Below are 27,184 nucleotides of genomic sequence, written 5' to 3' on the forward strand. Positions count from 1 at the left end.
GATTTTTTTGTATTCCAGTGAAAAGTTCTGGTTGGTTTGTTTGCTTCCTTTAAATCACAAGACACCACCTGTTTAATATGCAATATCTAAGCTCTTGGTGGATTGCATTTGTGAGACACTGCCTGAACATGCCATAGTGGGAAGATGGAATACTTAACATTTAGGTCCATATGTTACTTCATTAGGAGTGACTCAGAGGTTGTAGTGTACCTCTAGGAAAACATTAATTTATTTGTTTGGTATATTTGTTTAATAGGGTGAGAAGATATTCTATTTGATCAAGCCCACTGATGAAAATTTGGCTCTCTACGAGTCCTGGAGTTCATCTGTCACCCAGAGTGAAGTATATTTTGGGGACAAGGTTGACAAGTGCTACAAGTGTGTTGTGAAGCAAGGACACACTTTATTTGTTCCAACAGGTAAGATTTTACTCTTGGTATTAGGACTTAGCAAGTTTAATCAGCAGGGATTATGAATATCTTAAAATAATTGCATTATCAACATTTGGTATCCTCTAAAATTATGGATAAGAGAGAGTAATAAAAAAATTAGAAATTTAGATTTTTCAAAACAAGTAATTAGCTTTTAAGATTGTCCAACAGTCATAACAATTATCAGGGAATGAAAGGGTATTTGTTACCCAATTAGAAGGCAACAAATGAAAGTTGATTTTGATTATCAGGGAAGTAGTTCCAATTAATAAGGGACAGATTGTTCACTATTTGTAAAGTATTCAGACTGAATTCTTACCCTAATTTTACAATACAGTTTTATTTTTACAGATTTCAGTATTGCAAGACCTACAAGCCTAATTATTACAAAAACATCACATAAACTTCTTATGCTGTAGGCTAAAGTATTAAGAATACAGGTTGGGTGGGTTTTTTGGTTTGCTTTTGTTATGAGAAATGCCAAAACAGTTCAACTTCTTTAATAAAAGAATAAAAAATAAAAATGCTTCAAACAGAACACCTCACCCTATGCAAACTCCCAAATACCATAAGCGTACAAGTCTTTAATAAATCAAACAATATTTTGCCAAGAAAGTGACTGCCAAGTTTTTGTATTTTTGCTTATCCAACCTATCCCTATAAATGCTTTTTAGTATTTTACTATTGAAAATTTGTACTGGGTGCTGTCTTCTCTTCTTTTGGGTGGAAAGAAAGCTTTAAATACATGGAACAGGAAAATGGTGTACAATTCTAGTTCTGGAAGAAGCCTGGAAGATTATGATCAGTATGTTATTCCATCCTGCACTTTCTCGACTACTTCATTTTTCTCATAGCTCAGCTCTGTACCTGTGAGGTTCAGTGTTTACTGTTGTAGTTCACAGCTTGTGTAGAATAAATACTACCTGATGAGGCCCTCTATGTGCTCTTGACATTCCTGAACAGCCAGAGCTTTTAAAACCATGTATTTCCAGCAAGAAATAGCATTAATTATCCATGGATATAAGTTCATACATCTGTGAACAGAGAAAGCAGAATTACAGAATTAAGAACTCTATTGTGACTCACAGAAAATAGTTACTGCTTTCTAAGTAATCAGCTGAATCTGAGCTATCACTGTAATATGGCCATGAAAAAAAGTATCATCAGATTATAATTTCTCATGTGTACATGTATTTCAATGTGTGTACACATATAAAGGTACTTTAAAATACACATGTGCATTACACACATACTTATTCATATACATATGATGGAGTGCAGCAGAAGAACCCATAAATTAAACTAGGTTTCAAGATAGGTGTTTGAAAAAGTGTGAAATTCTGTAAGACTGAGTAAAGACTTTGAAAAATAATCCCCTGATCTGATGGTGAACATCATTTGCTGTTTCTGCTTGCACTGATGCAGTGGATGTCATAATGATTTTATAATCTTGGAAATATGTTCAGAGTAGTTTTCTGATCCAAAATTAATCTTGCATGTAGGTGAATAACATCTACTGGGAGGCTCTTTAGAGTTACTTAAACATTATTCAGGATATTCTGTGTGGTCTACACGAAGCTTTCATTCCTTGTTGTGTAGATCTGGATCAAAAGTGCAGCATAAAAATAACAATAAGGAATGTAAAAAAATTAAAATCTTAAGTTGATGCAGGTATGCCATAAAGGTACGCATTATTAGCTGAATTAGAACATAGATTTAATGCTAGTTTGTAATATGTAGTTGTTTGTGATTTGGTCTGATCTTTCCTCAAATTGGGAAGCTTCCTGTGTTTGTCCATCTTGTCTACACTCAGTGAAACCATGAAGTAGTCTGCAAATGTCTGGCCAACTCATCTTGTGTCAAAGAGCATCTGTAGTCATGCAAAATCAAGAAGAAAATCTCAACGGAGAAAGTCTCCTTGTAGTTTACTTACATTAAAGCTCCACAGTATAAATTTCACAGATAACTATTTTTAATCAGGCAGCTTATGTAATGTGTTCTTTTGTGTGCTTAGTTGAAATTATCCTGTAGTAATTAGCTAGATCAATAGCATAACGTTGGCCATGCTTTACCATGTTGAATAGTGGATTTCATAAGGACGATATTTCAATTATGTGACAAACTTTATAGCATGTCTAGACTGGGTTTTAAACTGATCACAATTTCACTTGACTTAGAATGACTGTATTTAGATTAAGGTATGGGACCACTTCTGAATTCCTATTTGAGAAACTTCAGTATTGCTAAATGATTTTATGTTTTGCAAACAACCCAGTTACTGTAAGCAACGTGTAAATATTGAAAGACATAATTTTGTTTTATGTTTATGACTTGATCTTCTGTTCAGTATAGTTTTCCATTCCTGAATTGTTTATATTTGTGGTTTGGAGTGAAAACTTTTGGAATTTTTACTTGACAAGTTGGCTTTGCATCCTTACCATCCCCTCCCAGTGATAAATGTTTTAAACTGAATTATTTTGGAAAACTACAGTTCCATTAGATTTCTGAAAAACTGTAGTTTACATGTTGGGAAAATTTAGATAACTTGTTTCTAGCAAATAATACAAATCTCTTTGCTTTTTTTCTTTCAGGAGCAGCATTTTTACTTATATGCATATTTAAGAACAGTCTTAGAATAATTCGTATATATGTATTAAGTTTCACAATCTGTCATTTCAGGCTGGATTCACGCTGTGCTCACATCTCAGGATTGTATGGCTTTTGGAGGAAACTTTTTGCACAACCTCAACATTGGCATGCAGCTCAGGTTAGTCTCTGCTCTTCCTGTACTTGTTCCCCAGTAAGTAGGATATTCTTTTCATGGAGATTTTTCTTCATGCACTTAACCAGGATCAAATTGGTACAGGCTCTCTAACAGACAATACTGGCATTTTCAGTTAGAATGTATCAAGCATGTTCTCTTGTTTTACTTCTGCAAAGTTTGTTTCAAAAGCAAAATGAAGGCTATGCAAGAATTTAAGTGACTAAAAGGAGGAAAGAAAATAAAAGAAAAATTTCTACCTTGGAGATTAGTGTAAGTGAGTAAAACAAAACTAAGCAAGCCCAGGTGTGTGACACTTAGTTGAAATGAGCATCCTCAAGCCAGCATTGCTCTAAGGGCAGCTGTATTTAGTTTTTGTCCAAGATGTAGAGCTGTCTTCTAAACATATTGTTTTTATTTATTACAGTGGAATCCTGATAAAATTCCATCTGTTAAAAGATCACACATTGGGTTTGTATCCTAGTTTTATGAAGTCCAACTTTATTCTTAGAAGTGCCGCAGTCAAACTTGATAAGGTCAGAGCCTGAATGAGACCAGAGTTCAATCTTGTCTGTGGTCTTGTTGGGGTTTAACTATGTGGTACTTGACTTATTTTATTTATCATGGCCATGGTTATTTTATTTCATTTTATTTTGGACATTGTGTCAATTTTAATGATTACGTAGTTGAATAATGAATTTGATAATTAAAACATTCATGTTTTGTAATATTTGCATTCATTCAGGTGTTATGAAATGGAGAAGAGGCTAAAAACCCCAGATCTCTTCAAATTTCCTTTCTTTGAAGCCATCTGTTGGTTTGTGGCCAAAAACTTACTGGAAACATTGAAAGGTAATGCCTGTTTTATTTTAAGAGATACACATGTATTTGCTTTTATAATTCTTTGTCTCTTGAGTGATAATGGAAATGGCATCAGTTTTTTCTCTCAGGCTTCTTTCATATCATTTAAGATCTCTGAATATCCTTTGATAGCCTTTACTTTAAGCAAATAGTTCTATGAAATGATCCCACTAACTTATATCTATGGGTTTCTTCTTGGTGGTTTCACAGCCGAACACAGAAGTTTTTCTGAACTTCTGCAATTTTCTTTGACCTTTCCAGTCGCAGTTCCTGCTGCCCTCTGCTCCTGGTTGTGGAAGGAAAGATGTCTGTGAGGGCTTTTGTAGGAAAGACGCATCAGTTCCTATGAGCTGTATCACTTATATCAGTGTTTATCCAAGAGGTGTCTCAACAGCCTTCTGTTCTTAACAGTTGCTGTTCTCCTCTAAGCTTACTCACCTATTCCTTAATTGTTGTAATCATACCCATCTATATTTTGTGTTTGAGAGAGTGCCTATCTGACTTCACCTGTTTTCCTCAAGTATCTTGCCCTCTGCCTGTATTTCAAGGGACAGAAGTCAATCCTCAGAAGAGGCTGCTGAATTCAATTTCTGTTTTGGAATAGATCAGAATCCCACGTAACTTTTTCTAATGTGGAAACAGCGCAAGTTATTGAAGATTCTCTCTTCTCCTTTCAGCAAATTAAAGCATTGAACAGCCCTTGATTCCTAAATGAGCATTTAAAGTCTCACGGTGACCCCAGAGCAACTCAGAAATTTTACCAAACAGAACAAACTTGCAGAAAACTTTTCCTTCCAAAAAGAGGATATTTATCTTGAAAGCTTGCTTTGGTTTGTCTCATTCATGCATATTTAATGTTTACAAATTCATCAGAAGCCATAGGAACTGTGTTCCTGCTGGAAAAGCACACATATGTTTCTGTAAGATCTAGCTAACTATAAACTATGTCTGTTCACCCCACTCTTCCCTCGCCCCTTTTTATCCCATGACTGCTTGAATGCAGAGGTTAGGAGTCTCTTGTGGCTTGTGTCTTAGGGAAGGGCTTTGAAGCTTATTCTCATGTTATGTTTAATCTTTGGTTTAGCAGATGTTTTGTCAGTGACCAACACTATGGCCTATAAACATCATAAAAAAATAAAAACTGATGTTTCCATGGCTAGGGTGAAGTTTATATTGCATTTTGGCATCAAGACTCATGAATTAGGTATTTGCTAGTCAGTAACTATTGTTTTATGAATAAAGGATGATGCCAGTTCAGTTTTGTGGGGTAATGGTGATGTCCAGCTGTTAGCAGTACTTTTTATGAAATTCAGGTCAGTAAGCAAAATCAACACAGCATGTCTTTCTGCTTCATTCTATAAAATGGTAACAGGGTCACAAACATTTTCAGTTTGGCTTTTCATTGGCAGAAAACGTTTCATGATATGTATTACTGCATTCACCTAAATATTTTTCTTAATTCTTGGGGTTCCAAAATATGTATGCTGTTGTTCATGTATGCTGTACTCATTAATTTGAATTACTTGTAGTTCATGTAATTGTTTCTATTGCATCAGCCTGGAAAATTCAGCCTGTGGTACTCCATTGTATTCCTAAAATTTTATCAACTGAGTCAGCTAATGGGCAGGAAGATTTCTGCTGCCAGTACCTCTCATACCCCTTAACAAGTAGGAGGCCTTTAAGAGAAGAGCAGCTGTTTACTCACAGAACCTTCCTTCTTCTGCCAGCTTCCTAATACATAGCCATAAGAATGGTGTTTTATTAGTATATTCTTTTAAGGGAATAAAATGAGCCAAACGGTTCTAGTGTTGATCCATTTGCTATTGACAAGTGGAAATATTTGTCAAGAACATGAGGAGAGGTTTTAATCTACTTTTGGCTGTTCGTGGAGGATTTATCTTTTCCCTTCTTTTTTTTACCCCTATGAAGCAAAAGAGAGAATGAAAAAGAATTGCAATCAGTTGGGAACACCAACTTCCCTAAGAAGAGAAGCTTCTGAAGCAGAGTGGTTTCCACCCTGTCCTTTTGATTTTGGGAGTAAAAATTATGTAAACCATGTGAGGGAGAACTGTGATAATTGGAAGGGTAACAAAAAATGTTTGGGAAGTGGAAGTATGCTAGTGTGAGCCATTTGCATATGTATGTGGATGAGCAATGCGAATTCTAATTTAGAGATACATCCCACATCCTGCTGGTCCCCTTTGACTGAAATATTTCTCAATGAAATAAAACTGATTTTTTTCTTCAAATATGTTATTTCTTGTTCTGTATTTTAGATCTGGGCTCTTTTTCCCTAAATGACCTTTAGTATGTTGTAAACTAACCCTAATTCATACAAGAATAAGTTAAAAAAGAAGGTTTTATGTAGAATCACTCTAGGGTTGGATTTATTTTTTTCGTAGTCATTCTTGTTACAATATGCACATAAATGCAGGATGCCATGTTTCATTTGCTTGCTCAATTTTTCCTTTACTGTGCTGTTGTACAATGGCAACTTTATTGGCTGAAGAGTAGGTATCATTTTATTTTCTCTCTTGATGTGTTTCTAAATTGGTTTCTGTATCCTTTTTAGAACTGAGGGAAGATGGTTTCCAGCCTCCAAGCTATTTAGTGCAAGGAGTGAAGGCTTTACTTACTGCTTTAAAATTATGGATGAAAAAAGAAGTACGTATAAGTGATTTTTGCTATTTTGGTGAGCTCTGATTTGATTTAGAACTAAGTGAAGGCCTGTGCCCTTTAAAAGTTTAAGATTATTTTTATCTGTTAATGAGTACTGAAAAAGTCTATTGAAAGTATGTACTGCTGATTTGGGGAAGAATCACAATGACAATTTTATATTCCATGATTAGTCACTGAACAATGCTATGACCTATAAACTTCATAAAAAAATAAAAACTGATGTTTCCATAGCTAGGGTGAAGTTTATATTGGATTTTGCCATCAAGACTTGCATTCCAATAATCATGATTCCATGATTATTCCAAGTCTATTAGGCCATTTAATAAGCTCAAGTATTATAGCTGATTGAAGTAGAATCTTGCTTTACTTCAGGATGGGATAAGAATACCAGAGGATAAGGTGATAAGGTGGGGCATTTTCTAAGAAATGTGTTTATACAGTCAATTAATCCTAGTCTGAGGCAGTGGAGGGATGGAATGCCATGGTATATTTCATTTTTCATTCATGTCAGTGGTGTGGAAAGCACATTTCAACTACACCTGCTGAAGAGTCGGTTTAGATTCAAGTTGAGCAATATTAACTTCAGTTGAATACTCTCCTTGCTCAACACTGATTGACCCTTGTAAAATCATATGTATGCCATCAGTGCTGGCTTTGCTGGTGCTCTTTTCTCCAGGAAAGCTTATTTGTTTTGGCACAGAGTTGGGTCTGGTCTAACTCCATGTGTTTTTTCATGTGCCTGTGCTAATAAGCCCTCTTGGAACCAGTGCTCCTGGGAAGTGCTCTTCACTGACAGGCAGTTTGGTTCTGACTGAGGGTATTAATTCTAGTTTGTTGCTGCCTGTGATATTACCTTGTTGCAAGCCAGACTTGAGCTGGTGCTTTGAGATCTCTCTGATCTTTCTGCCCACAAATTCTACTTGTAGGAGAACTTACTATGCAACATGTATGTATGATATTATGTATGATAATTGCACAATGCTGCATCCAACAGTATGAGCAACATGGAAGTGAACATGAGGTGCAAGTGTTTTCTATGTGTGGAATGTGCTGGGGTTCAGCCTATGTAACATTACTGATCCCAGATGAAACTCTGCTGGCCCTCTGAGTTGGTTCTCCAGTGTCTCTTGGTCTCTGCTGTTCTGGATGAAGGCTTGTTAGCAAGCAGTTTTGCAGTGTTTACAGGATGTTGGGCTTAAACTGTTGAACCACATGTGAATCCAAGCCATCTCTGCATCTGTGGCATGGATAATAAGCAAGCCAAGTGATCAGGCTACTGAACTGAGATCAAACATAGCCTATATAAATCCTTATTTTCATTTGAAATTGGATTAGAATTCCTTTTTTCTAGATTGCTGTAGTGTAGTATTGTAGCATTTGTGTACTGTCTAGTAGGTCATTAAGTATTTTGATTCATGTGGAATGTGATGCATTCTCTACTTCTCTGTGAAAGGAAAATCAATTGCACTTGCTGTATTCTGAATGCTTATTAATGAGACCTTTGAGTATTCCTAAACCACTGGATGAGCAGATAGACCCATTGTGAGGGAAGTGCAGAGCATCAGAGATTTAGCCAGTGTTGTCTGCTGTCCACCAGCTGTCATGTTTCATACCTTGCATCCATCTTTTCTGGCTACTGCCTCATCCTTGAGCCAGTTCTGCTATGCAGCAGACCACATGTATGATAGGTTTGGAGTTGAAGGCAGGTGAGGATAGGAGGAGCTTTGTGCATTGCAGTTTGATCTGCTCATGTTGAAGATTTCAGACAGTTCCTGAAAAATGGCAAATACATGCTTCTCAAATGAGAACCCCTCTCATGAGCTTTTGCATTTGTGTCATGGAGTATGTCTTTTCAACAGAAATGAATTCATAGGTGAATTATCTTAGAGGATTCTTTTGTGCCATTTTCTAGAGAATTTCAAACTCATCTTATTTTGAGACGGCAAAGTAGGAAGGATTGAATGGTCCTAAAATGACCAATAACTTGATGGAAAAATTGTACAGTTTAGTGACAGAGCTGCTGTTTTCTCCAGGGTGAATATATAGAGATGTGATACATTCAAAGAATGAACAATGGTAAATAATAGCAGCTGATTTAATCTTCCCTGTAGAATTAGGGGCACTGAAATGAATAATCATATCATGATTTTATGTTGGGGTTGGGTTTTTTGGGAAGGGGAGAAAGCATTTGTTTTAATGATTGAGAGGAAGCCAGGTTCAATGAAATGCACATATGGTATTGAATTGCTTCTAGCAATCACTTTGTTGCTGAATCTCATTTTTGAAATGTGGGCAGATGAAAGTGTTTGGGATGTTTTTCTGTTTAAGTAGTTGATTACAGGAATTCATGTCTGTCATTCTAGCCTGTGTGTTAAGTGATGTTTTATCTGTTTAATTTTAACTTAAAAGTGTTCTAAATGGACATTTAAACTACATACAAAATTTTTTTTGCTGGATCTAACTATAGAGTGTTTGGACTTTTGTTGTGTGTGTATATATATGAAATCTGTCTCTGATATGGTTTCAGAGGATTAAAGAGAACATAAACTCTTATGACTTCCTACATTTTTTATAAGGAATAGGGGTTTTTTTCTGAGTTGCATTTTCCAACCTGCTAGATTTTAAATAAGCTAAAAACGTAATTTTTAAGAATTGGATGTCAGGAAGATGTCTAAAAATTTGTATCTTGGTTACTCATGATTATTCTTGAGATTAAATTTTTGTCAGAGTGAAATTCCCTTAGTCTTAAGGTGACTCTAATGAATGTCAGAAGTATTGCTCTGTACTGACCATGGTAAAGGGAAAAAAGGTGATTACCGTAAGCGGTTGTCAGTATGGCTTTGTGTTACCTCTTCTTTGGAATCTTGGAGACACTGAGGGACATCTGCTGACTACTAAAGCTTGGACTGGAAGCTGCTGCCTGTGTATATCAGTCCTGTCAGTTTGTGGTCATTATTACAGAAATTAATCTAGTTTTTCTTTTTTTTCTTTTTTTTTTTTCCCTTGTAGTTTTGTTTATTTCATATTATTTCTGCTTTTATCTGGAAAAAAAAAACCCAAACCTAAGTATCTTTTCTTCCCCCTTTGCATATAGCTTGTAACAGAACATGCCTTTGAAATTCCAGACAACATTAGGCCTGGGCATCTCATCAAAGAGCTCTCTAAAGTGATTCGTTCTGTAGAGGTAAGAATAGAGGCAACCCTATGTAGGTCTTCAGAAAATAAATCTTTGAATCAGGGAACTCCATCATAGTTATATTTCTGATTGACCATATTCACCTTTTTAATTTATTTACCATTCATTTAATAATAGAACATCAGTAGGAGAACTGTTTGGAATACTAACTATGGGTATTTCAGAAAATGGATAGTGGGTGCTTTATGTATTTTTTGTGGATTTTTATATTTTAATGGTGAAATTATTTGTAGTTTAGTATTTCTAAATTGTAGTTACTTATATCTACTTAAAAGAATTATTATTAATGTGTTGTTAAAGACTTGAATTTGATATTCTGTGCATATTCCATTCTCCTATCTATTTGTTAGTTAGTTCTGGTCCAGTTGTCATCTCTTGCTCACTCTTCTGTTTTGTGGCTGTGTGTTACATAGTCAGTGGGAGAGAGTTTCCCCCCCCTTTTTTTTTTTTTTTTTTTTTTTTTTGGTTGCTTTCCCATACCAGTGTTTTGCTCCTTTATTCTTCAGTGGTTATTGATTCTTGAAAAATTCTCACATTTCCATGTGAAGAGATGGATGGATCTGAGGGGATGTGATCTGTTGTGTACAATACATGTCTACCCTCTGCTGCCTTCCTGAATAAAACCATATGTTCTGGTGGTACTACTCTTGTGGAATAGCATAAAAGCCTTAAATGAGAAAGAGGTGTAGTAGAACTAAACTTTGTACTTCACATCCAAATGAAATGTGTAGTTATTTCTCCAAAAGGTCTAACAATTTTCCTTACCTAATTTACATTTAATTAGATGAATAAGAAGCAGTACTTAAATATGTGGATTTATTCCTCTGAGACTATTCTGAAAAGTGCTTTTAATTACAGGAGGAAAACAGCAAATTAGTTAAAACTCAGGGAATTCTTGGTGTGTCTCCAACTTCACGATCTTCACATGAAACAGCTTCCCCTCACCACTCCAGACGAAGGGTGAGAAAGCTGCGAGACCATGCTACCAAAACTCCTTCTAATCTGGACATCCTGGAACTCCACACTAGGGAGGTACTGAAAAGGCTGGAGATGTCACCGTGGGAAGAGGCAAGTATTGAGTTATGTGCAAGGAAAAACAAAACCAGAGTAGTTTTCTAATCTCTGTTGAAAAGAAAATGGTTTTAAGATGTGTAAGAATACAGACTAGAGCTCTTTGTCATATGAGATATGGATAGATTGGTTCAGAGTATATGTCAAATGTAAATTGTTTTGAGCTAAGAAAGTTCTGCTTAAGGCAAGTTACGTTCTGTTATTGATATTTTGCTGTCCTTTAAATCAGTTCTGAGATATTACTATCAGGGAGCACATACCCAATCCAGGAATTGCTGTAGCAGTTCCAAGCCCAGCTTCTGGCTTGCCTAAGTCTATTGATATTTCTTCAAAGGAAATTTAAAAGGAGTATTATAGGAAAATTGTATTTGTTTCAAGTGCTTCAGGAGAGTATAGATGATTCAAGAAAGGAGAAGATGCAGTCATCTCCTGAAGTTCTTTGCATCCAAACTTGTTTTGTCTGAGCTTTTTTCAGTTGGTTATCCAGGTGGTAACCATCCTAGTAGTGAATTTAATCTTTTATGGAGTGCAGAAAAAAACAATTGAGTTCATAGGAAGAAAAAATAAGCAAAATTGCTTTTACTTCTTTAGGATATCACAAGCTCAAAACTGAACGGGAGGTTTAACAAGCCCTTTCAGCCCTCTTCTACAGTACCTGAATGGAGAACAAAAGACAATGATCTTCGCCTTCTGCTGTCAAATGGAAGAATAATTAGGTATAAAGGATTGCTTGTGGATACTTTTTCCTGGTCATTATGGTCTGGAGTATGCTAATTGTTAATATTTCTATTTGTAGAGCTCTTAAGTTCTTACCAGTAAGAGTCTGGTTAGGAATACAGAAGGAGTGTCTGTGTCTGCTGTCCCCTAGTGGAGCCACAGTTAGGGAGTGAAGAGGAAGGGATTCTTTGCATGGTCCTTTGTTACAGCATTTCATTCACTTGCTCAGTGGGATCTGCACTGAAGGGAATGCTTCAAAGTAGAAAAAGTTGTTTTATATCTATCTATAAGAGTGCTACTCATTAAAAGTACTCTGGTGTTAAACTTCATATCTTTATGGAAATGACAGTTGTATAGGAAGTAAATGGGAATACCTGCAATTCAGAATGAAGAGATGAGCATAAGAGAATATTACTGTTATATCTTGAGAGTGTGTTGTAAATAATGAAAGGAAAACAGTTGCTTCAGGTTTTGAAGAGTAAAAACTGACTTCTGTTTTTTTTCTTGTGAGAAGAGATGAGAGACGTCCATTTACAGATCAAAGTCTTTACACAGCAGACAGTGAAGATGAAGATGACAGGACAAGGTCAAAAAAGACAGCTGTGAAGGTAGAAGACCAGCCCTCAGGATGTGAAGGAGAAGGGAATGCAGATGCCCAGAAACCACTGAACAGTAAGATTGTCTCCAAGTCCTATCAGTTGAACATTTTGATGGTCTAAGCGAGGGTCTAACTACCGTTTGTAATATTTCAGTCTATCTAAGTATTAAGAGGATAAAGAAATAAATCAGAGCAGTAGTATTAGGAGTTACACAAAACATTTCGTAAATATTATCTGTCTACTGAAGAAGCTAACAGGATAGAGATGAAAAGTAAAACCCACCTTTTTATATTAGTGCTGTCTTGAATGCTATGGAGAGCACTTTTCACAGTGGAGATTTAATTGCTGTTCTGGATGAGTAGTTGTTACTCTAGGTCTGCTTCATAATGTAAGAATGCTGATTGGATTTTGGTTTTAAAACCAAAACATACCTCATTGTGAAAAGCTCATCACATCATTTCACTGTAGAGAATGAAAGATCATAATACGTAGCTAATTTTAAACCTGCCTTATATTTTACTTTTCCTGTTCAATTTCGCAATTTCATAGTTGATCATACAATTTTGTCTGTTTTAATATTGAATTGCTTTATTCCATACAAGTGAAAAGACATAATTTAACATTAGTAAAATCTTACACATTCAACCTTTGTAATCTGCAAAGTTAGGAAAGAACTTAGGTTATCTGTAAAATACTTTACCTCTACTTTCCAGTGCTTTAAACCATCCTTCACTGGGAACTAATCTTTAGGGGTCTTTTGGTAGCCTCAAGCCTTCCTGACAAGTGTTCAGCAGTGATGATCACACAGTGTATTAGTAAAGTATCAATATTGAATGCCTGTTGCCAATGCCTATTTTTAATAGCTCTTTACCTGTGTGCAGATAGAATTGGTCCTTGACAGCTTCCCGCTTAATTATAAGTCATGTTCAGTCACAGTACAGCTTAAAAGGGCTCAGAAGGTGTCTATTACAAAACTGAAGTCAACACTTAAAAGATGACAAGGCTCCTCTGGAGACTTCCAGATCCCTGAGTTTCCTGAACAACAGACCATAATATTTGACTCTGCTGTCAGCCTGAATAAATTATTTAATTATTTTCATTAACAAGGCAAACTATAATCCCTTTTGACTTCTATATGCTTCTATATGTCACAGAGGACAGTATTAAAAAACCTGCACGTGAGAAGTCTCTATTGGGTATTCTTGGAAACAGGGCAAACGGCTTGTTGAGTAAAGGCTTACTGTAGTGGTTTTCCACTTTCAAAATTAAACTAAGTAAATCAAATTAAATTTTGCACTTGAATCAAAGATTAAATCATACTGGGAAATGGTAACTTTTTTTTCAAAATTATTGCTCTTATTTGATACAGAATGAATATGGCAGTGAGTATCCAAATGTATTAAATGTACTTAGAACTAGAAGTGAATGTTGAGATTGTTCTTCCAAAAAATTGAGTGGTCAGGACTAATCCTGATATTTTTAATTGAATATTGAGCGTCTTCAGACTTCCCTGAGTGTGTGTTACGTGTGATTATTTTACCTACACTGAGACTCTCTATTTTACCTACACTGAGAGAAAGGGGAAAGGCATTGTCTGCAGAGAATTCCAGAAGAGGAACTACCTGTTCCTGGAACAGCTGCCAACTTTGGTTGTTCTTACTGGGATTGAGGCCAAGAGGAATGTCCACAGACAGATGCCTTTAAACAGATCAAGCTCTTTTAGCTTTGTGTGTAATGCCAAGATCCTGGTTTTAAATGGTGACCCAGTGTTAGCAGAGGGACAAAGATCAAGTGCTGCCCTTAATTGAGCAAGATACTTTGTGTGCATGAAGAGAAGGTGGTTTGAGATTTTTCTTAATTCACAGTGTCTTAGATAATGACTACTCTCATTCACCCAGTTTTGGGAATATTCCTCCTTGTCTCTGGAGGCATACAGAACAATATATTTTCTTGGAAAAGATAATAGTGTAAAGGAAAGTTCTTTTAATCTCTAAAATTTTCTGTATTGTTCATACTGTTGCTTATCTTAGAATCTTATTTGCCTTTTTGAAATGAGCCAAAAGCATGATTTATCATCAGAAATGCCTTGGGTTGTTTTGAGGTGTAGTAATTAAAAACATTAATTTATCGTCATATGTTGAGCATTACTTTATATAGCTTAATTTCCTGTACAGCAGTGTTGCTCATTTAATGTGCTTGGATATTCCTCATGGTTCTTTCTAATACTATCTTAAGTTTAGTTAGTCTTCTCTAGCTTTTGGTCCCTGCTGTTCAATTTACTCACTTTCTGATGACAAGTCTCATCTTAGCTTTCTTCTGACTCTGAAAGTAATTATCACTGTGCAGTGTTTAGCAATCAGTAATATCCCTTCAAATATATTTGATGCCTAGTTGTGATCTTTGCCACAGTCTTCAGTAGGAGCAAACATCAACTAGAATTGCAGTGTATACATAATTACAGGTACATCCTTTATTCTTGCATAATTATAGTTAGGAAGAATTGTGTTCTTTTATATGGTTTCATGTAAAACTATGCTGAAAACAAACCAACATTTCAATTTTACTTGTCTTCATTCTAGAGTTAATTTCAGATTCGTGTAGCTTAGCTTTCAGCACTGTTTTGTATGAAACCATAAATACTTCTAAAGTGATGTTTCTTTCTTTAGACCCCATTTTCTTGATTCACAGTCATAATTTTTTTACCCTATTTTGCTTTTCTCCAAAAGACTTATGCTACCTGAACTGTACATTGCCATCTTTAATGAATTTGTACTTAATCAACATTTTTGCCAGCAGCCTTGACACAGGTATACATACAGCTCACTGGCCTTGAGCCTTGGAATCCAAACACTTAGCAATGTGGTTCCTGCTTGTGGTTCTTCAGGACAAATGCAGTCTTCTCAGGGTACATGCTGGTGAGAATTGCTCTGACTCCAGCCTGTACAAAAATCAGAAACTGCCCAAGTGCCATCTCTGAAGTGGGTGCCTTTTGGGAAGGAAAAAATATAAACTCCTGCTGCCCCTGATTTCTCCTCCTGTCTTCATCTGCTCAATTGCTTGAGAAGTCTATTGGTCAACAGTAGAAAACTCATTGTTGTCCTAAGCAAACTTGTGAACCAGATCAGTGTGTGCATTTGCCTTTGTTTACAGAGTGTTAAAAACAAAATATGTGTTTCTTGGGTTTTGCTTCAAAAATAATTTTAAATATTAACATGGTTAATGTCGTGTCTTATATTTTAATTCTTCTCTCTGCAGTGTTCTTTGAAAGTGTGAAATCAGAACTCAGGAATGGATCCTCAGAGTACTCTGATATTTCTGATTCAGAAGAATCTGAGCCTGATTGCACTACACAGGTACATATTTAAAAAGTCTCAGAAATTAATGAAGCAATTAAATATAATTTTGCTCACGTACTTGAGATTTATCTGGTCAAAATCTGTGTTAAAACAGCAATAACTAAGTATATAATTCTTGTTCAGATTAATATCTCAAACAATGTGCTGCTTCATTCTTCATTTATTCTAGTGATGAGAAAAAAGATAAGATATGCGATCTTGCAAAATTTTATCTTCTTTGTCATTGAGGTGGGGTTGGCAGAGGACGAGCCCTGCTCTGGAACAAACAAAGTCCGATCCTAATTGCTCTATTTATTTCTTTCATAACAAGTCTAAATTTCATCATTCAAATTATGAGTATCTACCACACAGTTTCCTTTTAGAGCAAGGTTAATGGGAAACAATCTTACAGGTATTCAGTTTTATAAACAACCTGAGTGGCTAAATCCTATTCAGGGATTTTAGACTATTGGAAATAGATGGGAATCCTCCATTTGAGGGTCTAGATTGTGGTGATTTCTTTAGAGTTAAATGAAGTATGAATGCACACATATGTGTAGATATTTACAAACATATTTTTTAATACAACTTCTAGAATTTAGAGATATGTGTGTATGTCTGTAAATACTTTAATTATTTTTTCATTTGCAAATTTGGCTTGTACTTAGTAATTTAAATTTTTATTGGTTAGCAGTAAGGTGAAGTTATTACCTGACATTTTTGTTTCGTGCTTCTGGAAGGCTAATGCCTGCGTCTTTCTTTCAGTTGTCAACCTATTATATGACTGTACAAGAAGTCTTTAAATTCCTACTTTTTCTATGGTGGTCAAGATTTTTTTTTTTTGATACTTGCTGTCTTTCATCATTACCTAATCTAAATGTTGGAGTAAGTGATAGGAACCTTCATGGTGTGGTTTTTTCTGGTTTCCTCAACTGCATTGCCAGCAACTTTGGCTCAGGTTTCCTTTTCTAAGACACAGAGTCAGTCTGAGGTTACTTAGAAGTGATATATTTCATCTTCGCAGGAGAATATAGCCAGTTTTTTATGACTTTGTAAATGAGTGAATGTTTTATATTTATGCTGTACTTACTCTCTTAGTTTTTTTCCATATTCTCCTGCTTTTTAATTTTAGGAAGCTACTCATGTGAATGAAACTGTTGTATAAAAATACCTCTTGGTGATAAAATGCACTTCATTCATTTCAGTTCTGTTTTTGATGATGAGGATAATGATGTCAGCCTTTAAGGATTATGACTCCTCCATGTTCTGATCTTCTGTTTTCAAAATCTCTATTGAGTGTCACATATACTCCTTGTCTTGGGAAAAAAAAAAAATTGTGGTGTTCTCTGTACTTGTTGAAAATAGATTAGTCTGAATTACCAAGATGGAGCATATGTACTGTAGCCCTTGCTTCCTGTAAAGGCATATTGAGTCACATATGGTCGCTCCACCTTTGAGAAGCTCCTGCCCATACAAACTGTAATCTCAGCAGGAGCTGAAAAGCTCTTTCACTCATGAAATGAGGCTGTGCCTCTGTAAGAGAGGTAACAGTTATTGTGTCTCTGTTCCTGCTGTCTTCTGGATTTACCTGAGAGCATCTGTCATTCATCAGAGATGGTGCTGTTGAAAGCTATATTTTGTGAGAGCAGGAACCAGAAGCAGTTTTCTGGGGCAGAATGTGTCCTGCCATATATAATAGGCATCAGTTCTGTCTGCTGCTTGGAACCATACTTCTGTATTTTTTCCCTGTACTTTGAATAGTGAATATAAGAATAATTAATACTCTTATTAAAGAGAATGCAGTGATTTGTGTATGGTGTAATATGTGTGGTGCTTTGTAAAGAATGGATTTTGGAGATGCTTTTTGTATTGTGGAATGTGTACTTACCAGTATTACAAAATCTGAATGTATAGCATCTCAGCTGCTATATTCAGATTAACTGCATTCTGGATACTATAAGTATAAAAAAAGCTTTTGAATTCCTGACTTAGCATAAATTAAGGTAGTGATGCCTTGTGAAGGCTGACCTAGAACAGAGTCTAGAGAGAGCTAAAGGAATAAAGTAGGTATTTATTAAAAGCCTCAATGGATACCCCTTGGGCAGTACAAGAACCCAGCCAGGGCTACACCCAAGATAAACCCAAAAATGCTCACAAAAAATGGTCAATGGTCACAAGGTCTTACATTTTTATAAGTTCTGGTCCATTAGCATATTTGAGTTAATTGTCCAATTACAGCTTTAGGTTATGAAGTCCCGTCCTCCTCCTTTTTCTCTCTTCAGTCCATATTGTTCAATGCTCTTGGACCTAAGATTTGGATCATTTGTCCTTGGTCCCCAGCTAGGAAAGGACTGTTTTGTCTACTTATTCTTTGAAGAGAGCTTACCATCCCTTAATACAAAGCTCGGAACTGCACACTAAAGCAGCACAGAATCTGAAAAATACAAAAGCTAAAACCTAAGGCATCAGTAGAGTCTCCACTTAGGAGGTCTGGTGACCATTCTGCATACTGTTTCCTCTTGTTTCAGCAGAAGGATTCCTCCACAGAGGAGTCAGAAAGCTCAGGTGATGAAGAGAAGCAGGAAGTAACATCAAATTTCAAAGAGGAATCTAAGGTCACAAGAGACCTTTGTCAAAATACCCAGAAGCCATCCAGAAATGAAACTCCCAGTAAAAAGTAAGCACATTGTGAGCATTTTTTATGGACTGTTAGATCTTTTGGCATGTATTTATGGTTCAACTTTATTGCAATGTAAAAATCAGTCCTTTGAAGGGTTCTGTTTTGAACTGCTTACTACTCCCTTCATTTTCCTAGGGAATGTCCTACCTCGACAAGTACAGAAGAAGAAGCTATTCAGGGCATGCTTTCTATGGCAGGATTGCACTATACTACATGTTTACCAGGTCATACTCAAAGCACAGACTGCACAAATAAAAGAACCTCTCTTCAGGAACACAGAAGCTACCCCAGGAGTCGACACAAAGACAGACAGCCATCTCAGAGCCACAAAACCATAGAATGTGGTAGGTATCTGAACTAAGGAACTGCTGCTCCCTGCTTTTGGCACAGTGCTCAGAATAGTCACTTAAAGTTACATTTTTAGATTTGTAGTTATTAGATTAGTAGCTTTTAAATAAATCAGACTGGCATTTAAAAAGGTGTATTCTGTGGTTTTGCTTTGTTGTTGTTTTTTTCTATAAAAAGTAAATATTACTTCTGAAAAATGGAGCAAACTTAGCTTGTCATCAGAATACCCCTTCTAAATATTTCCATCTAAAATTGTGTGGCATACTTACAAGAATGGGAAGGTTGTGGCTAGATTGAAAGTATTAAAATTTAAACTTGTTGAACTTCTCTTTAGGTAGGTCTGTGAAAGAGGAGGAAGGAGACTTGGGAACTTCAGCATGGACTAGACACCTGAATGAAGCTTCGAGGATTGCCCCTCAGGTAAAGCAATACTTAGAACATATTCAACACATTTTTATAGCAGAAGAGATCATGAAATTTTAAGTACAGAAGGCATGGTGGACTGGTCTTTAAACTGTGTGTATCTGACAGATACTTCTAGTTCTGCTAACTGGGTTATTTTTGTCATGCATTTTTTCACTGTTGTTGTTTTGGGTTTTTTCCTTTCAAATTCTTTTCTGTCATAGTGCCCAATATTAAGGTGCTCAGGGCAATATCTTAAAAAATAGAAAACATTGCATTGCAAATGTGTGAATTTATATTCATTCTAACTGGGGAAGCACTTTGTTGTTTATTCATTGTTATTCCCAGCCAGAACATCAGAACAAGTGGAACATGTTGATAGTAAGTATAGTAAAGATACTTGCTTAGGAAATTGGTACTGCTAAACTGATAGCTTTCAACAGCTAGCAGGTAGGAATATTTTTGTTTTCTGGTTTCCAAATGAAATCCAGCAAAGAATGAAAGGCTGCGTGCCTTACGCTCTGAGCTTTTCTACACTGTGGATTTTTTTAGTATTTCTGAACTTGTCTGTATTAGAAGTATTAGAATAATTAATTAATTAGAACAACTAAAGTTGCAAAATTACACCCATTAAATAGCACTGTTTTTAACTGCATACTTTTGTGGTGTTTGCTTTTTAAGAATATTTGACTAAGTGGTACTCCTTTACAGTTTGTAATACCCAATTTAGCATTTATTCTTTCATCAGCTGAATATTGAAAACAAATTACCTATTAAAGTAGTCAGTGATTATGGTATGGCTTGTTATAGTGGCTGGTTTAATCAAGAACAATTGCATTTGTTTTAGTCACTGCAAACTGAAAGCAAAAAGAAGAGGAATTGAGTACATTAGTATGTGTACTTAAACTGTAGCATTGCCCTTAGGTGCATATGGAAAAGGCTGACAAAAACGATGTTATCTTTAAGAGGTATCTATTCTAAAAGAAATGATGGACTCATAAAATGACCAGATACTGGTGGAACTGAGATACCCATTTCAAAGACACAGTAGTATAAGCGGGAAAACTGGAGTGAACCTGTAGCCAGAAGCTACTAACTTGTACATCTTTTCTTCTCATTTCCATAATAGGATGCAAATAAAACTCAAAAATATATCAAGAAGGAGTGTGCATCAGAAGCCAGTCTTAAGGTTCAGGATAACAGAAGCATAGTCCACAGCAACAGCTTGAGTTTTCAGCATGGCAAATACACACGAGACTCCAGCGTCATGCAAGCAGAATGTCAGCTGAGTGATGGCAGCCTTAGCCCTGACAGGCCATATGGTGAAACGTCCTTGTCTGTACCACTGCACCCAACGAAGAGGCCAGCATCAAATCCACCCCCTATCAGCAACCAGGCAACAAAAGGTAATGCTTCTCTCCATCCCCTTGCCAAAGCGGGCCGGGGGAGGGAAGCAAAAGACTAAATGCAGAAACTGAGTAAAGGACAGGATTAAACCGTGAGGAAAAATACAAAGTGAGCATGCTGGGACACTCAAGTTTTGGCACAGAATATGGGGAGGTGGAATTAAGAGAGATCAAACTGGCTTGAATCAGATTTGCTTATTGAAATGAAGTTTTAGAAACTCTTAACACTTCAGAAATAGTCTGATGAGCATACTATGTAGGTTTAGTTTCTGGTTTATGTTCTGTAATTTTTTCAAGGGAATAACTTGAGTGAAATTCAGGAAGCTCAATTTAAATTCTCCCCTACTACACCCACTGCGCTTCATAGACTGGAAATATTTGTAAATAATATACTCAACTCATTTATGATAATTCTAGCCAAAGTTTAGGGAAAACAGTTCCTGGGGGTGTTCTGTTTAACTATTCTGGTTCCCTGTTTGTATTTTGAACTGATTCTGGTGGAAAATTTTGCTTGCTTCAGCTTGAAAGCTGGGTTCCACCATTGTTCTACAATGATTAAAATTCATCCTGAAATTCCTGACTGAAGTCCCTGCTTGGGTTTTTCAGGCAAACGTCCAAAGAAAGGAATGGCAACTGCTAAACAGCGCCTTGGGAAGATCCTGAAGCTGAACCGGAATGGCCATGCACGCTTCTTTGTTTAATGTAGCTGCTACTTCTACTACTGCTGTCTTTCCTACACAGACCAGTATTGAGGGCAACAGAGCCTGGAGCTGCTGTTATTCCTCTGCTTGAAGCAGACTTGCATGTACCATAGAAAACACTGCCTGATGAACAAAAGAAAGAAAGAAAAAGAAAAAAAAAAAAAAAAGGAAAAAAAAAAAACATACAAAAAAACCCAACCCAATGCTGCATTTTCACTGTGCCACACCTGCTCAGCAATAACCATACGGGAACGGGGAAATCTTCAGAGAGACACGGACTGTGAGAAATAGTCTCTCATCAGGGCTTGAATATCATTTGTTGCTGGTAGTTTCTGACCTAAATTAATGAGGGGAGGATGATGAAGGTGGTTTATCAATAATTTATTTCTGATAGATTTTTCACAACTTTAAAATTCATTTAAGAAACTATTTATTTGGAAGACTTTTTCTGTGGGGGGTTATTAATTTAGATTTAATAATGTGAAAGTTTTAAATTGTTTTGATAACGTGTGTTTGGTGCAGTGGAGAGCCACATTAATTGTGATTAGTCTGGACTCCTAAATTTGATATTCAGGTTATAGTCTTAAATAGGGGTGAGATGCATTATTAATTATTTTTTAAATTAAGGCATAAGGAATCTTATTATTTTTTTCCTGCTTTTTGTAAGCTATTGGCTCGGCTTCTGTTGACTTGCAAGTTGCATATTTTCTGCCAGCTTGATTATTTTTTGACCTGTCCTTTTTAATATCAGATTTATTTATTTAATGGACTAGAAGAGACTCCTAAAGACAGAAGAATTTTCTTATGTTCGTCCAGTAGCTGACTTGTTTTAAACTGCACCTCTTTCCTCCAAATCTGAGTACATATTTTCCTCCTGATGATCTGTGTGTGATGATTTTCTTCTGTAAAAAAACCTCCCTGAAATTGTATTTGTACTAGTTATTTAAGAGTTGGTACAAAGGAGGAAGACCCAATATATCTTTTGGAGGAATGGGGACATCAGTTAAGATAAATGTTTCTTCAGAACAGTTGCTCTCAAATAACTAGTAAGATACACATTGCAGTTAAAAGATTTGGCATTTCACTTAATGTAGCATGGAAGAAGCATTTAAGTGTTGTTATTGTATGTTAAACATGCTTTACTGAGGAGTCGTGAAAGCAGGAGAACGTGTCTTGCTTTCAAAGCTGGGTGAGACAGCAAATTCAAAGTCTTAACTGGTCCATATATATAAGCATTTAAGTAGCTTACTGGTATCAGAATGACCATTTGTGTCAGGTTTCAAACAGAGCTGATCGCAAATGCCAATTCTGAATTATTGTAAATAATTTTGATTTAAAATTTGTATTTTTCTGTAATATAAAATTAAATATTTAACTTTTGAGGGATGGGGATGAAGGCAGAAAGGGGAATTCTTTTACTTGATTATGGAAAAAGGGCATTTTGCAGGGTCCAGCCAAAATGTAAATGTCAGTATGCTAATGACAACAGTATTGTTGGTTGGGTTTTTTTTTTTTTTCTTTTTTTGATTGGTAAGAGTAAAAATACTCCTGCATAGCTCTCCAAGTCATCAAATTGATTTTAATTTCCACACCAGTTTTTCCTTCCTCCATATCCTATACTGGAATAATTTCCTCTTGTGTTTAAAAACAAAGTCAGTTTTATTTTCCAGAGTATTTGTGTAGAGTTATTTTTATTTAGGCTACATTATAAATGCCTTTAGAAATTTGTGGAAATAGTTCTGATGTCAGGTGTTCTTTGTTGCTGCAGGGTCAGAACCAGTTAGCACTATGTTGTCCTATTTCTAAATGGAGAAACATCAAAATATAGTGCCACTGCAAAAAAGTCAGGTAGCTTTCATAGCTTTACTTTGTCTGGAGCTTGAAAATTATAGTTTAGGAATGTTTTTTGCAGCCCTACTTTTACATTATGATGACTTAACTTCTTCTGTGACTTGTATGGGTGAGTTTTTAAACTTTTTTTTTTTTGTTTGCTAGTTAGTGATTCACAAAACCAAGCTTTTAGTATTTTAATTTTTTTTAAAATTAGCACAAGTTATCAACCTTTAGAATATTGGGAATGGGGGTAGTCAAGGATTTCTAAAAAGCAGAAGATAAGCTAAGAAGTATTCTACAGGTGCTGAAAATGACTATAAGGACTTGCTGTTCTCAGGTGCTATGTTTTCTAGATGGAAATAGTTAAAAGAGAATATTTTAACTATCTTCTAATATGTTCTCACCAAAGTAAGTAAAAGAAATAAACTATGTTGTCAATATTAGTTAAAATTATATACCCATATAAATTTTCTCTTTGTTTAAACTTGAGCAAATGGTTTAATGCCTGCCAGGCTTTGGAAACTGTTTTAGCTTTAGCATATTGAACCAAACTGTTTCCTTCCTGCTGGCTGTGCAATTTCTAATGATAGAAAATTCCAGTTTAGGGCAGCAATCAGATTCTGAGCAGAATAAAGAATGAGTTCTCTCCCCTTAAAGACAGATTTTTGTTTGAAGTAAAAGTATGCCAGAATAGAATCTGGAGTAAGGAATTTTAAAATACATAGTATGCTTTCTTGTACATGTGATTGGTTTATACAAAGTCTCTTTTCTGGCCATCCATGCTATTTATCTGTATCTTTCAGCTGAAATATAGATATGGCTGGACCCATATATATTATTTCTTCTTTGTTTTATGCTTTTTATTGCTCTAATTTTCTAACTTTTTTTTTTCTGAGTGGCTCTCCACTGTCATGAATTTATATAATAGACTCTTCACAAGCTGTCAACAGGCAGAGGTTCATTCCCATTTTCTTCAAATATCCATGCTTCCAGCAGAAGTTAAATCTGATGTTCCAACTCAGATCAAGTAATTCAAAAGAAATTGCCATGTTGAGCAGTATTAAAAAAAAAAAAAAAAAAAAAGGAAAACAACAAAGGAGAAAAAGAAACCTGGTAGCTCATGAAGAGGATGTGGTGACCTCACTTGTTTTGTGTACTTGTATGTAGAGATATATTTATTGTATTCTAGCTAAAATCACTTCTGCACCAATCTTTCTGTAGATGGACTGAACCTTGTGTTGTTGTAGTGGAGAGAAAAAGCCCAATTTTTTTCCTTGCTGTCTCACTTGGGGTGGAAGAGGGAGGGAGTAGGGAACACTGGCTGGACAACAGCAAATGACGCCTGCTATGGTAACTTGTTTTCAAGGATAATCTTCTTTGAAAAGTCAGAGAACTTGCATTTGGCATAAAACTCAATTTCATTTTTTAATTTTTTTTTTTGTAGGCAGAACAATAGGAAATGTAATATTGTAGGGGTTTTCCCACTCTCTTAAGTTCTCATGTTCCTACAGTTGCAAAACAAGAAACAAATATGAAAATGGAAAGACCACCTAGAAACTATATCAAAGATTCTTCCAGCAACTTTCCCTTTTCTTCTCCTATTATACTTGCTAATAAACCCTGGCTACAGGGTAGCCTTTGTTGACCTCTGAGGTAGATTACCTATGCAACCTATAATACTCTACATGAATTCATTCTTAAAGAGAATTTTGTAAGGGTTAGATGTTGAGAGTTAAAATTGTTGTTTTCTGATCACATGGGGGGGTTTGGGGTTTTATTTTTTTTTTTTTGGTGTTTGAAGTGCTTGTGTTACCTTTGGTAGAGATGTAAGAGAGCACAGTGTCACAACCACATTTTAGACACTTTGGCTTTGCTCTGAGGCATAAGCTACCTTCATTCACAAGACCATAAAGTTGCAAGTGTTGAAAACTTTTGCAGGCTTTCAAAGCCAGAGCTGGTGGGAATCTTGCCTACCCCCTTTTTGGTAGCTGTGGAGACTAAGCAGAACTAGAATGACCCAGTGACTAGTGCCCTCTTTAAGCTCCACGTGCCCACCTGTCCCTTCACACTCCCACCACGACCCCCAAGCCTTTTGTCTTTCCAGAGTGTCATTCACATAATACTTCCAGACCATTAAAAGCTGTTTGTAGTCCTGGGGCTGAGTGAGCCCAGCACTACTCTTTGACAGAAGAAATATGAATGGAACCAAGGGCCTTACTGTTCATTGTTAAACAAGATGAAAAGCTGCAACATCCATTTTTCCAAAAAATAAACCCAACAAAAAACTACCCTGGTAACCCTCTTTGTGGGAGAGTATGAATGATAAGTCATGCAGTGGATGGGAAATGAAAGTAGCACTGATAAGGAGATGCATGTTCTTCATAGGCTGCATTTCTGTTTGGAAAAAAAAGGACTTTTTCTACTTTTAATATAAATTAAGCCATAAGAGTTTCATGCTGTGGGAAGGGAATGAAAGGGATCACTTTAAGAGATTATATTGATATGTATTGTCACTTCTGCTGGGAAATGTCTATTGCTGCCAATGCTTTGGTGAATCTTTTTAAAAAAAAAAAAAAAACAAACATGGAATTTGGAAAAAAAAAAAAAAAAAACGGGGCTAGTTGTTGGCTATATTTAACTAGTTTTGTAGTAATGTTTTGCTGGCCCATTTGTCTTTTCCTCCTTTTTCTACTCTCATAGTCTAATTTCTATCTTTCCTTCTTAATATTTCTGAAAATGTTAGCTTGTCTGCTCAGTAGGTGTCGGTGTATGTGTGTCTTCCTTTTTACAGAAACGCACTACTGTGTTAAGTATTTGGCTGGGAAATGGGATGCTGCAGCTTTAAGAGCTTTTTTTTCAATTCATAACAGTATTTCCCATCCTCTTTTGCCTGCAGGCAGGGAAAGTGTATGTACAGTATTTATTTTGTTTTGATTTTGCTTTAAATTTGTAAGTTTCTATAAGTAGTTCACATTGATTATTCTAGGGGAGGACAAGTGGCTTTGTTTAAATTTGTATTTGATATTCATAGTTTCCACTTTCTGTACTTCAAAATACTGAAATTAAAAAATTGTATGCTTATGTTTTGATTTTAGCACTGGAAAGCGTTTAATTTCTTCAGACTTCTGCTCATTTACTTCATTGTAAATACAGTAAAATGTACAGAGTATCATCAGGAGAAAAAATGCATTTCTAGGTCCAATCTCTGTGCCCTTTGCTTGTTACATTTTAAAGAAGAAATTTTGTGGAGAAGTGTGAGGGAATATTCTCATGCCTTTTTATTATTTTTTCAAAGTGCAAATTTCATTTCAATCCAAGTATATTATATGGCAACTAAATGTATTTTGTGAAGATGTGTATATTCTTTTGGAATCCTAATATAAAAAGGAGGTGGAAGTGTTTGTGATTCATCATATTTTCAGACCTAGATTTGTAAGAAGGGTGTCAAATGGTATTTTTGTATTCTTGCTCTTGGTTTTTGTTCAGGTTTGTCTCATGCTACTGATGGCTGACTCAACTCTTGATTTATTGGTTGGTTTGGTTTTTTCTTTTTCCTTGATGCCTGTGCAGTTCCTGGAAGAAGAGCTTTCTCTTTCACACTTACATATGCTTAGCCATACTTGCTTTTGTCCTGGAGGACTTCCCTGCTGCTTTTTCCTTCCAGATATCATCATCTGTTTTGCAGCTGCCAGTGCTCTCTGTTTTGACTCCTGTGGCAGTGCAGTGTTTGCATGTGAGTGCTTTCCTAGGGTGGTGAAAGCATGGCTGCCCCACCCTGCAGCTTGCTGTGCAGCCTTTTCCTCTGCCCCACTGACCTACTGCAGTGCTGTTGCTGTGCTGAGGGTCATTCAGGGAGCCTGAGATCAGTGATGCACCACCGGCACTGGAAGAATCAGATGGCTAAAGGGTTTGATACCAGCATCCTGTTCAGCTGCTCAGGTTTGCTTCTTAGCCTGGCTTCTAGTTTACAGAGAATTTATGGGTGACTGTAATGACTGGGAGATCTGTTCATTGACTTAATTGTGCCAGGTGCTTTACAGAACGAGAACGCTGACCTCATCAAACCACATACTGCTTAATGGGACAGTTGAAAACCCATGACAAACTGGGAAGGTTTGTGGCCTAAAGTTTAAAACATGATAGTGTTGCAGATTTGAGGAGCAG

General features: G+C 36.1%; 1 protein-coding gene across 3 annotated transcripts in view; it reads left to right on the forward strand.

Moving 5' to 3' along the window:
• Positions 1-26,114, forward strand: part of KDM7A (lysine demethylase 7A) — a 61,715-nt gene extending 35,601 nt beyond the window's left edge. For 2 of the 3 annotated variants that reach the window (XM_053977326.1, XM_053977328.1), the window contains 14 exons: positions 257-419; positions 3,111-3,198; positions 3,938-4,044; positions 6,626-6,717; positions 9,827-9,916; positions 10,787-10,996; positions 11,591-11,715; positions 12,231-12,388; positions 15,571-15,668; positions 18,179-18,327; positions 18,466-18,674; positions 19,013-19,098; positions 20,210-20,486; positions 21,093-26,114. In XM_053977326.1, the coding sequence (XP_053833301.1) occupies positions 257-419; positions 3,111-3,198; positions 3,938-4,044; positions 6,626-6,717; positions 9,827-9,916; positions 10,787-10,996; positions 11,591-11,715; positions 12,231-12,388; positions 15,571-15,668; positions 18,179-18,327; positions 18,466-18,674; positions 19,013-19,098; positions 20,210-20,486; positions 21,093-21,187 (1,947 nt within the window). In that variant the 3' untranslated portion in view covers positions 21,188-26,114. The remainder of the gene's footprint in view (positions 1-256; positions 420-3,110; positions 3,199-3,937; positions 4,045-6,625; positions 6,718-9,826; positions 9,917-10,786; positions 10,997-11,590; positions 11,716-12,230; positions 12,389-15,570; positions 15,669-18,178; positions 18,328-18,465; positions 18,675-19,012; positions 19,099-20,209; positions 20,487-21,092) is intronic. The other variant, XM_053977327.1, reaches the window with a different exon arrangement.
• Positions 26,115-27,184: the final 1,070 nt, after the last annotated feature.

The sequence above is a fragment of the Vidua macroura genome, chromosome 5 (assembly GCF_024509145.1).
Source record: "Vidua macroura isolate BioBank_ID:100142 chromosome 5, ASM2450914v1, whole genome shotgun sequence".
In the NCBI taxonomy this organism is placed as follows: domain Eukaryota; kingdom Metazoa; phylum Chordata; class Aves; order Passeriformes; family Viduidae; genus Vidua; species Vidua macroura.